Source organism: Hylobates moloch, unplaced genomic scaffold (assembly GCF_009828535.3).
Source record: "Hylobates moloch isolate HMO894 unplaced genomic scaffold, HMol_V3 SCAFFOLD_1, whole genome shotgun sequence".
NCBI classification, from domain to species: domain Eukaryota; kingdom Metazoa; phylum Chordata; class Mammalia; order Primates; family Hylobatidae; genus Hylobates; species Hylobates moloch.
Window position 1 is genome coordinate 97,141,019 of NW_026652276.1, and position 18,194 is coordinate 97,159,212.

Consider the following 18,194-nt stretch of genomic DNA (forward strand, 5'->3'; position numbering starts at 1 on the left):
CGACAGCGAAGCCGCCAGACAGCGTGTGAATGCACCTGGCTGCACCCCAATCAAGCCACAGACACTGCGGTCTGAATTTCACATCATTTTCATGTGAAACGCATTGTTCTTCTTTGGGATTATTTCCAACCACTTAAAAAGGTTAAAACCATTCTTAACTCCAAGTTCACACAAAGCCAGGTGACTGGCCGAAGCTGGCCCCAGGGCTGCAGTTTGCCAACCTCCGCTCTAGGTCCACCAACTCGAGTGACATCCGCTTCTAACAGGCTCACAGCTCCTCTCCAGGGCCAGCAGTCACTGGACACCAACGGGAGAGGAAGTGGGGGGGCTGCCTCAAGTGCAGTCAGAGCACAGCGCGTGGCCGCATGACGGAGACACAGCCCCACAGGGCAGAAGAGAATCCAGGACACCTGGCAGCGGCAGCCAGCGGCCCGCCACATGGAGGCCTCTGCGGTGTCACTCAAGCAGAGGCTGGTGCCCACGCTTCTAATGACCCAAGCGAGCAAATCAGTACCGAGCGTCAGGGTACACTCAGAATGCTACAGGTTTAAGGATTTGGGAGAGTAACGTATACACTGCAAAAGTATTTCTATCAAAAATGCTTTAAAACCAAGAGTTCTCGAGACCATCCTGGGCTAACATGGTGAAACACTGTCTCTACTAAACACAAAATTTAGCTGGGCGTGGTGGCGGGCACCTGTAGTCCCAGCTACTCGGGAGGCTGAGGCAGGAGAATGGCATGAACCTGGGAGGCAGAGGTTGCAGTGAGCCGAGATTGCCACCACTGCACTCCAGCCTGGGTGACAGAGCAAGACTCTATCTCAAAAAATAAATTAATAAAATACAATTAAAATAAAATAAATAAAATAATAAAATAAAATAAAACCAAGAGTTCTGGTCCTTTGCAAGGCAAACAGTCAGATGCCCAGAGCTGTACGTTCCAGGGCTTTGGTGACACAGGTAGTGCCGCTCTCAGTCCTGTGTCACTTAGGCCTTCAATAAACGCTAAGGGCTTGGTGCTAAGGAGCCAAACTGTGCAAGGGAACCACACTGCAGGGATGAGCACTGAGGCCGGACCAGGCAGGGCAGGGGTGCTCTGAGTAACTGTGCCCTCTGATGCCACCTAAGGTTTTCTATGTGTTAATCACCTTTGCAAAGAAAATGTATTAAGAAATAGTTTCTATCTTCTTAATTCCAAGTATCTCCTCTTACCCTGGCCATACTCAAAGAGACGACACCTGTCATCCCTGCTTTCCATCCGTAAGTGTTTCGTTTTCTCACGGAAAGGTCCGACGCCTTCCAGAGGCGGGCCACCAGAGAGAGGAAAGCCACCTTGGGCTCTCCGGAACTGGGCAACAGTCTCCAAGCTGGCGGCCCTGGGTAGGTGCAGTTCTGAGTCTTTAACAAAGTCCTCTGATTTTCTTGAATGTCTCTTCTTTTTCTTCTTCTTTTTTTTGTGTCTGTGGAGGTCAGTGTCAGAGCACGCTGCTGAGAGGTCTGAGTCCTGCTGATGCCTGCGGAAGGAAAAGCCAGAATTCAAACCCCTAAAACACAAAACCACCAGCAGCAGACCCTGGAGCTTGGCCTTTCCACCCATTCACTGAGAACATTCACTGTGCAAACAGGCACAATTCTTATCTAATTAATCACGTAGGCCAGGCATGGTGGCGCACACCTGTAGTCCCAGCTACTCAGGAGGCTGAGGCAGAAGGATCACTCGAGCCCAGGAGGTTGAGGCTGCAGTGAACTACGACTGCAACACTGCACTCCAGCCTGGGCATCAGAGCATGACCCTGTCTCAAAAATTTAACAAGTTTGGCCGGGCGCGGTGGCTCACGCCTGTAATCCCAGCACTTTGGGAGGCCGAGGCGGGCGGATCACGAGGTCAGGAGATGGAGACCATCCTGGCTAACATGGTGAAACCCCGTCTCTACTAAAAATACAAAAAATTAGCCGGGCGAGGTGGCAGGCACCTGTAGTTCCCAGCTACGTGGGAGGCTGAGGCAGGAGAATGGCGTGAACCCCGGGGGGCGGAGTCTGCAGTGAGCCGAGATCGCGCCACTGCACTCCAGCCTGGGTGAAAGAGCGAGACTCCGTCTCAAAAAAAAAAAAAAAATTTAACAAGTTTGCCTTCACTGTAATGACTGTTTCAGTCCAGGGCCATAAATTCACCAACTTCAGCCCCATCCTGATCAGCCCCACCTCTGCTTCAGCTTTCTCAGGAACTAAGGTTGTTGGACAAACACTGCAGGGAGGATTCTGCTAGGTTTTCCCGAAACCGGTAGTTACTTGAAGGGAAAGGAAATACTAAGCCTCCTTCCCTCCCATGTGCCTGAGACACCTGGCAGCAATATTATTTTCCCCTCAAATAACCACTGCCTATTTTCCATATGGCTTTTGGTAATCTTTCCCACGGTTTCAATTTCAAGAGATGTCAACTAAAATGTCTAATTCTGTTCCTGCTCATCCATCTCCTCATGGATAAGTCATTTTCAAGAAAATCACCAACCAATTTAGCTTTTTAAAAATACAAAAACAGGCCAAGTGAGGTGGCTCATGCCTGTGATCCCAGTGCTTTGGGATTGCTTGAGCCTAGGGGTTTGAGCCTAGGGAGGCAGGAGGATCGCTTGAGTCTAGGGGTTTGAGAACAACGTGGGCAGCACAGCGAGATCCTGTCTTTACAAAAATAAAAAATTAGCTGAGGGTGGTAGCACACGCCTGTAGTCCCGGCTACTCCAGAGGCTGAGGGCTGAAACAGAAATATCATTTGAGCCCAGGAGGTCAAGGCTGCAGTGAGTTATGATGGCATCACTGCACTCCAGCCTGGGTGACAGAGCAACACCCTGTCTCTTAAAAAATACAGAAACAAATTTCCCAATTGGATTTCAAGTTGAAAAATGGAGACAAAAACAAAGGCCGAGGAAACAAAGGTGTCTCAGATGCCTACGCTGGGCAGGCGGGCAGGCACAGGAGAAGTGCGCCTCCTGTTGTCTGCCTACCTCACAGCCACTGAATTTCAGGAAAATCTAACAGATATGAAAACATAACTACATCTGACAAGAATATTCACACCAATTCTAAGATCAAAGACTCTCAATTATTCACTGATGGAACACTGCATGCTTACTCCTGGAAGAATTATAAAGCATTCACCAAAAATGGCACTACCATTTTGAAAAAGAAGGTTGTTAGGCATTTAACGACACCATGAAATAAAGATACAGCTTAAAAGCAGGGCAAATTTTTACAAATCTGTACAAATAGTGAAATCTCAAAACCTACAGAAATGAAAGACACAAATCAGACGGATACAACTGTGGCCTGGCTGGTCACTTGTTCCTGAGTCGTGTGAGAAGGGACAGGCCCCACTGCTGACAGCAGCGCCGGCACCTCGGGGAGCACAAGGCCCCTGGCTCACCTGGAGTCGCGGTCTCGGTGTTTGTCTTTGGATTTCTTTTTCTTCTTTGATTTTTTGTGCTTCTTCGCTTTAGGCTCTTCTAGAGGATCCTTCTGTTCGCTCCTCCAGGCTTTCTTCTCGACATGACTGTCACTGTTTTCCACGCTGTCGTGTCTCCGTTTCCGGGACTTTCCATTTTCGTGTTCGTGAAACCGATCAGAGAGGTTACAGTTGTCTCCGGCTACAAGTGCAGTTCTGTCGTGGGAGAAGCGGTCGGGGTGCGGGGCGAGGGCGTGGGGCGCGCCTGCACGGGGGCTGCTGGGGCGGTGCCGCTCCCTCTCCTGGGCGGGCTCCCAGCTCCTACGGCCCCGGTTGTGGTCCTTGTGCTGCCGCTCGTGCAGCCCGGCTCGCTCGTGCTCGCGGCCGCCGTGGAAGGGCTTCCAGTCCTGGGCAGCGTACGGGGCGTACCTGTCATGGTAGTACCGACACCTGTCCCAGCGCGGCCTGTCGGGGTAGAACTTCTCCCGGCCCCAGCCATGCTCGCCCTCGGTATAGTGGTGTCTGACCCAGTCCGGCTCCGCCCCGCTCCGGTGTCGGGAGTGGTGGTGACTGTACCTGCCCAGAGAGCGGCGCTCGCCGGGGCTGAGCCTGTCGCTGTGGCCGGGGTGGTACTCCGGGGCGTGGCGGTCCTGACGGTCGCGCTCCCGTGTGCAGGTGCGGCGCCGCCGGTGACGGTGGCCCTCGGTCTTGCTCCTGGTGTCTCTGGCAAGCTCCCCGCTGGAGGAGCGCTCCCTCCGGCTGCGGTAGTGGCCTCGGTCCACCTTTCTGAGGCTGCCTATTTTCTCCTTCGCTGGGGAAGGGCCTAGGGCTTTCGGCGCCGCGGCGTCCTCGACCCTTTCGCCGGGACTAGGCTCAGCGTCCCATTCCGGGTGACCGGCCGGGGCCACGTCCAACACAGGAGCTGGCGGCCCCTCTGCGGCCTCCGGCGCGCCCGAGCTCTGGGATGGGTCCGGAGCGTCCCGGGCGTGGTCCTCGCTGGGGTGAACAAGCAGTGGCTGCTCGCAAGGCTCCTCCGACCGCGCAGGCGGAGCCGGACTCAACCCCCCCGGGGCTTCCGCCAATGCCGAGTCCCGCGGGCCCTCCACGATCATCCCCTTTGCGTCCTGGGACAGCGGGCTCGCGTCGCCTGTTAAGCTCCCGGGATCACACAGGTCAGGGGGTGCTGTGTCCCCCGCGATGTCCTGGCCGGCGCTGGGCGGAGGCTCCTCGGGGGCGGCGGCCATGGCCTCCCAGGTGCCTTCTTTGGTAGCGGGGGTGCCGGGATCGGGGGGCGGCGGAGCCTTCTTAGTGCTGCTGAGGCTGGCGGCCGCATCTGGCTCCTCCAGGGATTCGGCGGCGGGGCTGCCAGGCTGGGGCTCGGCGTCGCGGTCCTCGGGAGGGTCCCTCTCTGCTCCAGGTGCACTGCAGCCCCCAAACAAACAAACACACCAGTTAGCTTGGGCTTGACAGGCTCATGTCATTGCATTACAGGGACAAGTACTTCAAAACGTTCACTTGCTATTTCGTCTCTTTAAATACATCTCGCTGAAGCCCAATATTAGGCTAGTACTACTATCTCCGGAAACTCCCAATTTTCTCTTTCCCTTATTAAATAAAAATAAAATGCTGTATCATCAAGCGCAGCTCCTAGCCTATTTTTCAAAACAATAATCCTACAGTTCTAGGCTCTTCCTGTTTCTGGATATCCCTCTAGTTCTTCCAATTCCTCTTTTTTGTTTTGTTTTGTTTTTTGAGGGACAGAGTCCCACTCTGTTGCCCAGGCTGGAGGGCAGTGGTGTGATCTCAGCTCCCTGCAACCTCCATCTCCTGGGTACAAGCGATTCTCCTGACCCAGCTTCCCAGGTAGCTGGGATTACAGGTGCCCACCACCACGCCCAGCTAATATCTGTATTTTTAGTAGAGACGGGGTTTCACTATACCTTGGCCAAGCTGGCCTTGAACTCCTGACCTCAGGTGATCTGCCCGCCTCAGCCTCCCAAAGTGCTGGGATTACAGGCGTGAGCCACCGTGCCCGGCCGCAATTCCTCTAGTTCTTCCTAATAACTAAGACTAAAGAAAAAAAGTCCAGTGATGACAGGGCCTCCTCCTTTCCTCTGGACTCCCTTTCTCTGATTTCTCTTGGACCCTCAAAGGTAGAGCAGCCACCTCCAAACACTGCCAGCAGCTCCTCCAATTACTGACAAATTGTGAGGAATCAGAGGCTTTAATAAAACGTTCTGCAGTAAATTAACTTTGTCCTTTGATTCCCGCAGAGCTTTCGATATGTCCTCAGGGTTAATAATGAAAGCTGCTGTGGCCTGGGCTTGTCTGCACAGCCACCTACCTCACCCTCATGCTACCTGGCCTAGGAAAGGCCACAGTGCACTCACCAAGGGAGCGAGTGTCCAAGCTGGCCTATCCTTAGGCTGGGAATGAGTGTTCCCTGCCCGCAGGGTTCGCCCCGTTCCGGTTTAATACCTAAGCCCTCCTAACAGAGGGCCTCAGTGAGGGCACTCCCACCTGCCGGGGGCCACTCTGGGGTTGCCACAGTGATGGGAGCCCCACCAGCACGAACAGCACCCCCACAGGTGAGTGAGTGCCAATGACCATGTGGGTAAAAACTACAGGTGTGTCACTGGCACGGTTTTCACAGACACTGACGTTTCCAGGAAGGCACCTAGTATATAAATCTAGAGTCGCTCACGCTGTGATTTGATCAGAACTTCACCAGAAGTTGTTCGCCATGAGAACATCACTTCCTGATGACGAACCCGCGCCTGGCACCGAGTATGGTGACATCCAGCCGCACTCTGAGCTGTCACTCACAGCCAACCTGTGCAGAGATGTAAGCACCGCCCGCACACAGCCTCTCACCACGGGGCCGTCCTGCCTGCTTCTTTGTGTGGTGAAGCCACTGTCACTGCATGACAAATTCCTTTCCTCTTACTCTTGACTAACATTACATTTACATTCTTGACTAACATTACGTGATTTTTTTTTTAATTGTGGGGCAGGTTTTATTATCTATAATTTCAGAATCCTTGAAGGGCCTTTACAAAGTACAGTCATGTACCTCATACATACAGTCAACAACAGACCACACATGATGGCAGTCCATAAGATTACAACAGAGCTGAAAAATCCCGTCACTGTAACAGTCCAAGGGCAACGCGTGACTCATGAGTGTGGTGATGCTGGTGTAAGCAAACACACTGCACTCCCAGTCCCATGGAAGTCTAGCACATACGATTACTACATAATGCATGACAATGGCATGCTGGCCGGGCACGGTGGCTCACGCCTGGAATCCCAGCACTTTGGGAGGCCACAGCGGGTGGATGAGTTGAGGTTAGGAGTTTGAGATCAGCCTGACCAACATGGTGAAACCCTGTCTCTACTAAAAATACAAAAAAAAAAAAAAAATTAACTGGGTTGGGTGGTGCATGCCTGTAGTCCCAGCTACTCAGGAGGCTGAGTCAGGAAAATCGCTTGAACCCAGGAGGCGGAGGCTGCAGTGAGCCGAGGCGACAGAGACTCCAGCCTGAGCGACAGAGAGAGACTCCATCTCAAAAACAAAAACAAAAAAAAATGACTGTTACTGGCTTATGTATTTACTAACTGTACTTTTTATGATTATTTTAGAGTGTGCTCCTTCTTCTTACAAAATGTAACGTAACTGTAAAACAGCCTCAGGCAGGTCCTTCAGGAGGTCTCCAGGAGGAGGCACTGTTGTCACAGGAGATGACAGCTCCATGGGTGTTACTGCCCCCCTGAGACCTTCCCGTGGGGCAAGATGTGGAGGTGGAAGTCAATGATACAGATGACACTGACCCTGTGACCCTGGGCTAATGTGTGTGTTTGTGTCTTCACAAAAAAAGTTTTAAAATTTAAAAGTAGAAAAAAGCTTATCAATATGGATATAAAGAACTTATTTTTGTAGCTGGGTGTGGTGGTGCACGCCTGTAGACCCAGCTACTCAGGAGGCTGAGGCAGGAGAATTGCTTGAACCCAGGAGGCAGAGGCTGCAGTGAGCTGAGATCGCACCACTGTATTCCAGCCTGGTGACACAGCGAGACTCCGTCTCAAACAAACAAAAGAAGTTATTTTTGCACAGCTGTATAATGTTTGTGTTTTAAGCTAAGTGTTATTATAAAAGAGTTAAACAATTTAAAAGTTTATAAAGTAAAAAAGTTACAGTAAGCTAAGGTGTGTTTACTATTGAAGAAATCAATTTTTTAAACAAATTGAGTGTAGCCGAAGTGTGCAGTGCTTCTAGAGTCTACAGGAGTGTACTGTCTCAGGCCTCCACATTCACTCAGCGCTCACCCAGAGCACCCTCCAGTCCTGCCAGCTCCATTCATGGTAAGTGCCCTGTGCAGGTGTGCCAGTTTTCCTTTTATACCATATTTTTACTGTCCCTTTTCTATGTTTAGATACACAAATACCACTGTGTTACAGCTGCCTACGGGATCCAGTGCAGTCACAGGCTGTGCAGGTTTGTGGCCTAGGAGCCGCAGGCCACACCATCTACGTCTGTGTGACACACTGTGGTGCTGGCATGACAACCACATCCCCAAACGATGCATTTCTCAGAATGCATCCCTGTTGTGGATGGACGGATGACTGTATGTGCTTCTTGACAGGACCGAGAGCCCTGGCCTAGACCCTCAGCACACCCTCACATCATCACTCCTCATGAGAAAGATGAAATGAGATGGCACTTGAAGGCGCGCCAGTAACCAGAGAGAGGTGGCCATGCAGGAGGAGAAACAGCATGGTGAGCACATCAAGTTTCCGTGGACTCGGTCCTGTATGCCACATTTTTTCTTTACTCTTCTAAAAGGCAAATTAATAAATCCTATACATTATAATTCAAATCATTCTAGGATTCAAAATGTTCACTATAAAATTTCTACAGCATTCCACTACTGACACATCTGGAGGCTACTGGATTTCCTACTATGCTGCCACACGTGCCTCAGATTTACTCTTACGTACCTCATTTCATCCGTCGAGCCTTTCAGTTTGTTGCTAAGCTTGAAGGTCTCTAAGATTTTGTCTTCTGGGAGAGACGGCAAAGGAGCAGGCATCAACTGCAATAAAAACAAAAATATTTCAGTTTCAGTCGCCAGCTCCATGCCTCCTGAAATCCAGCCAAGGGAACCACCACAAACGAGGCTGAAGACCCTGATGTGCACTCACCTTTCCAGGAAGACCGTTTGCCTTAGCAAAGGGATTTTCTGAGTGCAGGGCAGGCTGGCCTTGGCAGCTGGCACCATCAGGCGGCAGGCCGTTTTCTTTTGGGTCACTGTCGCTGTCTGCACTATTAGCACCGTTTAGGGTCATGGGTTCTTGGAGCTCGTGCGGAGCTGCCTCATCTTCGGCATCTTGGCTGGGAGAGTGGGAGCTCACAGTTGCACCAATCCCATTCTCCTTGCCCAGTCCCTTCGACTCCTCGTCAGAGTCCTCAGAGGACTCGGCGCCATAGGGGACCAGCACGCTGGAGTTCAGCTTGGATTTGCCATTCATCACGGGCTGGGAGCAGGATTCACTGTGGGGGATCGGTTTTGTTACTTTACTAGAAACTGACATCATAGATGTGTTCGAGGTAGACTGTACTGCAGAATTGGTAATGGTAGAAGAGGGAACGGGCTTGGTAGGGTTCTCCAAAGAATTGCTATGAAGGTTAGGCTGAGACTGACACTGGCGAACAGGCAACTTGTTGTGAATACTGATGGTAATTTTTTGTTTCTTAGGATGTTCTGGGATCACAGAGGACCTATTAACTGACCAGTTTTGGACAGAAGCTGAAGCATTAACAGGATTAGCCCTGTTGACACTGGAATTCCCGTTAGGACTCGACATGGAACTGCTTGGCGTGTCTTTCAATGGTCCAGTCCCATTTAAGTGAGGTGGATTCTGGAAGTAAGCAAAGCACAGCTGGTCAGAGCTCCAGAAACATGGTCACACAAACAGAACCCATTTTGGCTGATGGGTCCTTCGCATTTTTTTTTTTTTTTTTCAGGACTAACAAGTTTCATACACCTGGAAATGTTCTCTGTTTTTCTCAATCCCTCCTACCCGCGCATACTTTCCACAGGCCCTAGTTTTCTGGCAATAAATCAATAAACAGGACATATATGTTTCACAGAATACAATCCTCAGACCAAACTCTTTCTGTTCCAGATCTGACAGAAATCAGCAGGCCCTGTGGCGTGGAGTCACACACTTGCTCCCTGGTTGGGTTTCCTGGGAGCTCACCGCTGCAGAGTGCCAGAAAGGAGGAATCACCCTGGCCTCAGAGCAAAGACGGTCACGTGGGGGGAGAGTAGGGGCTGCTTCAGCCGCCGCTCACTCAGCCATGACCCCCACCACTGCCCCACAATGTCTCCACATTCTCCTCATGCAGTAATACATTCGCTGCAGGTTCCCACCATGGCTGCTGCATCCCCATGAAGGCGCAGGCCTGAAAGTCAGTTAACAGATCATGTGTGGCCTTCACAGCGCCTTCACAAATACCTGAATTAGCTGCCATCTTAACACTGGAAAGCTTCATGGTAAAAACAAAAATAGTCTTTGGAAAAGCAATGCCAACCACCCCTTCCTACAGGGCACATGCCCTCCTGTTTGCCAGAATCCTGATGTCACTCTGGAGCAGAGCCCAACAGGGGAGCCCGCTGGGCATTTGATGTGTGACTCTGTTATACCTCAAATACTGCCTGATGTCCATAAAATAAAGCATGCAGCTAGACAGTGTATGTGATCATCCAAAACAAACTCAAGCCGAAAAGCTGTGAAGATGCCACAGCGCAGATGAGGCCCCCACTCTGGAATCTTGTGTTCCTTGTGACACTAGCTCACTACTGTTCGCCCCGACAGGACCAACAGGGAGTAAAATCAAACCCCGGGGGACAGCAGACAGAAACACCACACCCCTGAAACGACTAAATGGACCCAACAAACATGTTCTCGTAAACAGATCGCTTTCCTGGAGTCCAACAGGAATTAAGAATCTCCAAGTGTTTAACCCTTTGAGCAGAATGGAAGTCCAGAGGGGACCTAAAATTTAAAGGTGCTGACACCCAGACTTCCCTGTTTCCTCCCTATTGGTAAGGTTCGCTGTATATTTTGGGGTTTTTGTTTTTTGGGGGGGTTATTTTGGAGACAGGGTCTCACTCTGTTGCCCAGGCTGTAGTGCAGTGGTGCGATCTCAGCTCACTGCAACCTCTGCCTTGTGGGCTCAAGTGATCCTCCTGCCTCAGCCGCCTGAGCAGCTGGGACCACAGCACACACCACCATACCCGGCTGATTTTTGTATTTGTTGTGGAGACAGGGTTTCACCCTGTTACCCAGGGTGGTCTCAAACTACTGAGCTCAACCTGTCTCGGCCTCCCAAAGTGCTGGGATTACAAGCGTGAGCCACTGCGCCCGGCCGTTTTCTGTATATGTGAAATACTGTATAAGAGGGTTCGATTAAACTGTGAGAAGAAATTCAGATGTATTTGAGGACACAGCAACCACTACAATTCAACTTGAGACTTTGAAGTTACATTTTAAAAATTAACATAAAAATGTTCTTCTCCCTAAGGACTGTTACCTTTATCATATGAGAGGGAAGCTGTGGTCCGATAAAGCCTGGCGCAGCCTGTTTGTTGGTGACAACCCGCTGACTGATGACGGGGCGGGGAGAGGACTGGCCAGGGCTATGGGTGGGATGAGTAAGTTCACCTCCATTTTTCACATCATGGGACCTGGAGACAAGGAGAGTGATACTTAGGGTGACACAGGATACCTCCTTAGGAGAGATTCATTTACAAAGTCAACAGCATTTAACCCCTCAGGCAGAAAACTGATGAAAAAAAATGGCATGTTTATGCTACACAGTACGGAGCTATACACATCCTCTCCTTCAGGCTAATGTCAGGCACTCAGATCAGGAGACAACAAGGATAACTGGGTAAATGATGTTCTTTAAACTGTGTTTTCTGAAGATGCTGTTTCATCTGAAAGGTATTTCTTTTCTGTTTATTTATATTTTCCTTTCTTTGAGACAGGGTCTTGCTACGTTGCCCAGGCTGGACTGCAGTGGAACAGTCATTGCTCACTGCGGCCTTGCCCTCCTGCCTCAGCATCCTGAGTAGCTGGGACCACAGACATGCACCACCACGCCTGGCTAATTTTTTTATTTTCTGTAGAAATGGGGTCTCGCTTTGTTGCTCAGGCTTATATTTTTCTAATTATAAATATATGCCACTGTAGAAAATCTACAGTGTCCAAAAAAGTTAGAAACAAAATCCTACCCCTCAACTTTGCCTGAGGCCTCCTCTGATCATCTGTGCTTCAGCCCAACTGCCGAAATCCAGTGCCAGTGTTTAATATTTCAATGTGCAGACATGAGCATTCTGCCAGTTGGACATTTGAGGATATTCTTCATTTTCAGCTGTCAAACATTTTTTCCAAAAATGGAGTGAGTGAGTGAAAAGCGTATGCAGCCACAACAGGACAGAGCTGGGCGCGGGTGCTGGCCTCGGCCTGGAAGGCGACTGACCTGTGCTCCAGGTTGGGAGGTGCTGGCTGTGATCATGCCAGGTGCTCAGAGGCCCCTTCCCGAGCTCTCCACTCATTGTCCTGTGGCTCCTGGCCTACTCCATTGCTGCCCACAGCAGCAGCCCACCCTCGTCAGCTACCACCTCTCCCTGCAGCTGCACCTTCAGTGCTCATGGCCACAGAGTGCGATGCGGAGCAAACTCATCATCCCACTCAGACACTACCTTTCTTACTCTCCGGGCACATGGCAGAGTTGATGGTTTTCGGGGTTTTTTTGGGACAGTCTTGCTCTGTCACTCAGGCTGGAATGCAGTGGCTCAATCATGGCTTACTGCAGCCTCAGCCTCCCCAGGCTCAAGTAATCCTCCCACCTCAACTTCCTGAGCAGATAAGACCACAGGCCCACAACACCACGCCTGGCTAATTTTTTCATATTTTGTAGAGATGTGGTCTCACTATGTTGCCCAGGCTGGTCGGTCTTGAACTCCTGGGCTCAAGTGATCCTTCCATCTTGGCCACCCAAAGTGCTAGGATTATAGGCGTGAGGCACCATGCCCAGGCTAGAGTTGATCTTTAAGCTGCTGGGTTTTTTTTTTTAAAAAAACACTGAATATTGAATTCAAATATGTTGATAAGACAAGAAGAAATGACACACCAGAAAATTTGGCAATTTGTTTTCATGACAATACCTGATATAAAAGAGCACATAGGCTTGTTGGCTGAGTACCGATCTAATATCACTGGTAGATACAATGGAGTCATTCATTTGATACCAGAGGCCATTGCTAGCCTGTAAACGAGAGCCAATAAAAGAGAGAGATTAGATTTAATTAAACGTGGAACATACTCAAGAGAAATATTTTTTTCTTTTCTTTTTTTTTTGAGATGGAGTCTCACTCTGTCACCCAGGCTGGTGTGCAGTGGCGTGATCTTGCAATCTCCACCTCCTGGGTTCAAGCGATTCTCCTGCCTCAGCCTCCGGAGCAGCTGGGATTGCTGGCAGGCGCCACCACACGCAGATAATTTTTGTATTTTTAATAGAGGCGGGGTTTCACCATGTTAGCCAGGTTGGTCTCGAACTCCTGACCTCAAGTGATCCCCCAGCCTCAGCCTCCCAAAGTGCAGGGATTACAGGAGTAAGCCACTGCACCCGGCCAAGAGAAATATTTTTACAAAGGGTATTCACATTTTAACTGTGAAAGTTCCACCTCTCCCTATCCCAAGAATGCTACTGCTGTCTTATAGCATGTATGTAACCATAGTTAATAGCAAATCTGCACAGCTTACTTTTATGTAGCAGAAGTAATGGCCAGCATGGCAATTAAAACCAGTGTGGACCAGCACTGCATACAAGACATAGACAATCGGCTCTCCGTTGGGTTGAGACATATACGGCCGAATATCGAGATACTCAGGGTATTTCACATCCTAGACAGAAATGGAAAAAGGAGAAACATTTCTGAGGGCACAGATCATTCCACATATTCAGGTAGAGAGGGTACTTAGAGCCTCCTGGGAGGGGAGACCCACAGAACACCTGAGCCCTGTGATATTCTAGCAAAAACCTAATGCATTTAAAAAACCTAGTGCATTTAGCCATCTCTTTTTTTTTTGAGATGGCGTGCCACTCTATCACCCAGGCTGGAGTGCAGTGGCATGATCTCGGCTCACTGGAAGCTCCGCCTCCCGGGTTCAAGTGATTCTCTTGCCTCAGCCTCCCCAGTAGCTGGTATTACAGGTGCACCACCACGCCCGGCTAATTTTTGTATTTTTAGTAGAGACGGGGGTTTCACCATCTTGGCTAGGCTGGTCTTGAATGCCTGACCTCGTGATCCACCCGCCTTGGCCTCCCAAAGTGCTAGAATTACAGGCATGAGCCACTGCGCCTGGCCTAGCCACCTTTCAAAGGGCATGGTTAACCGGGAGGATAGCTGAATCTAAGTGTATTTAAGGCCATCCTGCTGCATTTATTATTTTCTTTTAACAAGTCAGGATCTACATTAAGTGAATTCTTCAAACCCATCAAAGGACAGAGTAACAAAATGACAACTCTGAACATTAATTTTTTTTTTTTTCTGAGACAGAATCTGACTGTTGCCAGGCTGGAGTGCAGTGGCACAATCTCGGCTCACTGCAACCTCTGCCTCCTAGGTTCAAGCGATTCTCCTGCCTCAGCCTCCCGAGTAGCTGGGATTACAAGTGCCTGCAACCACACCCAGCTAACTTTAGTATTTTTAGTAGAAACAGGGCTTTGCTACGTTGGCCGGAGTGGTCTCAAACTCCCGGCTTGAAGTGATATGCCCAACTAGGCCTTCTAAAGTGCTAGGATTACAGGCGTGAGCCACCACACTCGGCCAATTATTTAATTTTAATAATTCAGGAATGGATCGTTTATTTCTCTTGCATGCTATTTAGTTTTTGACCATTTTCAATCTTCAGAAAGTGGGAAGAAAATGGGAAAATTCAGTGTACTACCAATCAGAAAACAAACAAACAAGACAAAATGAACTTTGGTGAAAACTGGCAAAGTCTAGCAGGAAGTCCTCTTTGGATTTCAGATTATACAGGCTCTCCCTGTATCCCCTCATAACCATGGGTACCAACAAAACAGACAATGAAGCCCAAATGTAGGTAATAGTTAGCAATTTTGTCATGAGAAAGTCGAGTCCTTAATCCTTAATAGCTACAGACACATTAAGCCTTGAAAGGCTCGACATAAAAGATGATTAATGACATCATCCACATACCTTAGCAATTTTTCCACCAGTAAAATTTGCAAAACGTTTCAGAGAAAGTGTAAGAACATTAGAGGATCTATGGATAGTGAACCTCTTTGAAGCTGGAACCATCTTTTTACACCTTGAAATAAACAGAAACAAAAGTTTAAGGAGACGAATATACACACACAACTTTTGGTATTTTGGTCTTTCTTGTTATTATTCTCAAACATTCCACATTAAGGTTCCAAAAAAGACACTGGATGAGAACCACCAGCCTTCAACCAACAGTGAAAATATTAACATTAAAAATACAGGGGGAAGCTGCTTAATTAGCAATGAAAGGAAAGGAAGTTAGGACAATTCTGAAAAGCCAAGCCACACAAGCCACCAATAATATTAAAATTAGGTTAACACAGCTTTCTCGCAATTCTAAAGAAACTGAAAAACAAACATGTTCAGACTGGTATAATTATGTGAAAATACGTCTTAAATTCATCTAATTTAAAAATAATAATTATTATAATATTAAAAGAAAGCCCTAACCAGAAACAAAAGGAATAAAAATAAATATTAGAAATGTCTGTGGAATTTAAAACAAAGGCAAAATCCCTCTGGTCTTGAAGATTTGACAATAAAAAAGTTACTTCTATTACCTGACCACAAAGTGGAAATCTACTTAAAAACATACAAAAGAGCTTTCTTAAAATAGGCACTCTTGACTTCATGGGGAAACATATCAATGAATAATCAAAATTAGAGTTTTCCAGCAAATGCTATCCCAAACACTGGGAACCCACCCTAAGAGAGAAGGAGCCTCGCTATCCCAGAAGAAAGTGACTCCCCATCTGACAGCAGCCCTCATGATAAGAAAGTCAATGAAAATGCTATTTGGCAGATAGTGGGTGCCCAGCCACACCTGAAGCAGCACTGCCATGGGCTGCAAAGACAATTTTACCTCTCTCCTCCCACCAAATCTGCCCAATAATGTTATGCCCCAGGCTTTCACGGGCACAGAGCTGCGCATCTTGCAGAAATGCACACATCAAGACACTCTGGGCTCTGGCCTTTGGACGACAGGGACCCAGTGTCTTCCCAGCGGGTATCAGAAACTCAAGCAACCTAGACACACCAAACTCTCTCAACCAAGCCTGCCAGCCATCCCCACTGGAGCAGCCAGCATCAAGAACCAAGTCACCACCCAACGTACTTGCTGCACTTGTATGAGTTTTCTCCATCAAGCTGTTCCGGCTTCACAAACTGCTCCAATGCCTTGTTAACACTCTGAGCAGCCTGGGAAGAGAAGAGGCACAAACACCACATCACCACACACCATCACTTGCGTTTGGGTCTTGCTCTGCCACCCAGGCTGGAGTGCAGTGGCAGTCACAGCTCACTGCAGCCTTGACCTCCTGGGCTCAAGCAATCCTCTCACCTCAGCCTGCCAAGCAGCTAAGACCACAGGCATGGCCACCATGCTCAGCTAAATTTTTCATTTTTTGTAGAGACAGGGGTCTCACTATATTCCCCCAGGCTGGTCTCAAACTCCTGGGCTCAAGCGATCCTCCCACCTCGACCTCCCAAACTGTTAGGATTACAGGTATAAGCTATCATGCCCAGCCGTGCCCCTTATTTTTTAAAAGAAAGAACAGAAGACTCAAAGATATAAAAGCAAATGAGAATTTTTATGTAAAAAGAAAATTTTCCAGGCGGGCGCGGTGGCTCACACCTGTAATCCCAGCACTTTGGGAGGCCAAGGCAGGCAGATCACGAGGTCAGGAGATCGAGACCATCCTGGCTAACATGGTGAAACCCCGTCTCTACTAAAAATACAAAAAATTAGCAGGGCACAGTGGCACGCGCCTGTAGTCTCAGCTACTTGGGAGGCTGAAGCAGAAGAATCGCCTGAACCCGGGAGGCGGAGGTTGCAGTGAGCCGAGATCACGCCACTGCACTCCAGCCTGGGCGACAGAGTGCAATTCCATCTCAAAAAAAAAAAAAAGAAAGAAAGAAAAAGAAAATTCAAAGAGTAATAAAAAAACTTTTAGGCCGGGCGCGGTGGCTCACGCTTGTAATCCCAGCACTTTGGGAGGCTGAGGCGGGCGGATCACGAGGTCAGGAGATCGAGACCACAGTGAAACCCCGTCTCTACTAAAAATACAAAAAAATTAGCCGGGCGTGGTGGCGGGCGCCTGTAGTCCCAGCTACTCGGAGAGGCTGAGGCAGGAGAATGGCGTGAACCCGGGAGGCAGAGCTTGCAGTGAGCCGAGATTGCGCCACTGCACTCCAGCCTGGGTGACAGAGCGAGACTCCGTCTCAAAAAAAAAAAAAAAACTTTTAAAAGCTTATTTATGATGCTTACTACAAAGCTTGAATAATCCCTCCAAATGAAATCTTAGCATATTGAATTTTTCAATTTATATTCTCTAACAAGTAGTCTAAATTATAAATGAACTATAGTTATATAAAATGACTTATTTTAAAAATGTAATTACTCCCATAATTATGAAATTTACCTTTATCTCCAATGTTATATCAAGATATGGATCAAAAGTATCTGAAACGCCCTTGCAATTTAAACATTTGACTGAAATAAAAATAAAATGCAAAAGATGAGCAAAGTATAATCATTACAGCAACATCAACTACTGAAATGACAAAATACAATTTTGAAATTTAAAATTTTTTAATTGTAATTTTTCTATCAATTGAACAAAAAAAAGTTTTAAATTAATACTACTCATAATATGGGTGAAAAGTGTAATGAATTTGGCCCCTCATATACTATTGGTTAGAATCAAAACTGGTATAACCTCTTAGAAGGACAACCTGACAGAATTAAAATTTACAATACACACTCCCTGTGATCCAGAAATTCTAATACTAAGAATTCATCCTACATATACATTTTTACCCAGACACAAAGCATGTGTGCACGGATGCTCCATGAACAACAACAAAACACAAACAACCTAAATCCCATCGATAGGGGACTAAAATAAACAGAACACTACTCCAACTGTCGAAGGCTGTTAGGCCTGTGTGCTGAAATGTAAAAGACTGCTAATACGAAGAGACAAATGGAAGCAGTGCACACAGTATGCTCCCAGTTTATTCATGCACAGGAAACTACCAGGAGGATTTACTACAACCTGGCATCGAGGTTGCCTTCGGGTAAAAGGAATGAGAATCTGGGCCAGAGAGAAGTACTTTTCCTTCCTTCCTAGTAGGACTAACCCTGTCCTATTATTACCATTTTTTAACCACATGTGTGTATCATTTTATCAACTTATAAGCAAAAGCTTACCTCTAGATCTTAGGTATCCTCCAAATATCTGACAAACAAGAGTGGTGGCCTGGGTGTGTCTGTCTAATCTGAAAAACATTGAACAGTGACATGAGAGAAGAGCTTTGAAAAAACTCCAGATGCTGTGACCAGATTTCAAACACATGGGAGCTCACAAAAGATCAAGAATTCAAACAGGACAGCCATG

The 18,194-nt window shown here is 48.1% G+C and overlaps 1 protein-coding gene across 12 annotated transcripts in view; it reads right to left on the minus strand.

Moving 5' to 3' along the window:
- The window catches only part of USP42 (ubiquitin specific peptidase 42), a 74,253-nt gene that overhangs the window by 3,318 nt on the left and 52,741 nt on the right, over positions 1-18,194 (minus strand). For 5 of the 12 annotated variants that reach the window (XM_058442537.1, XM_058442550.1, XM_032755836.2 and 2 more), the window contains 11 exons: positions 18,008-18,075; positions 17,217-17,287; positions 15,911-15,993; positions 14,731-14,842; positions 13,271-13,411; positions 12,673-12,773; positions 11,034-11,187; positions 8,639-9,355; positions 8,435-8,529; positions 3,419-4,858; positions 1,213-1,514 (listed from right to left, as the gene is read on the minus strand). In XM_058442537.1, coding sequence (XP_058298520.1) covers positions 1,213-1,514; positions 3,419-4,858; positions 8,435-8,529; positions 8,639-9,355; positions 11,034-11,187; positions 12,673-12,773; positions 13,271-13,411; positions 14,731-14,842; positions 15,911-15,993; positions 17,217-17,287; positions 18,008-18,075 — 3,284 coding nt within the window. Of the gene's footprint in view, positions 1-785; positions 1,515-3,418; positions 4,859-8,434; positions 8,530-8,638; positions 9,356-11,033; positions 11,188-12,672; positions 12,774-13,270; positions 13,412-14,730; positions 14,843-15,910; positions 15,994-17,216; positions 17,288-18,007; positions 18,076-18,194 lie in introns of those variants that run through there. The other 7 variants (XM_058442518.1, XM_058442502.1, XM_058442523.1 and 4 more) reach the window with 3 other exon arrangements.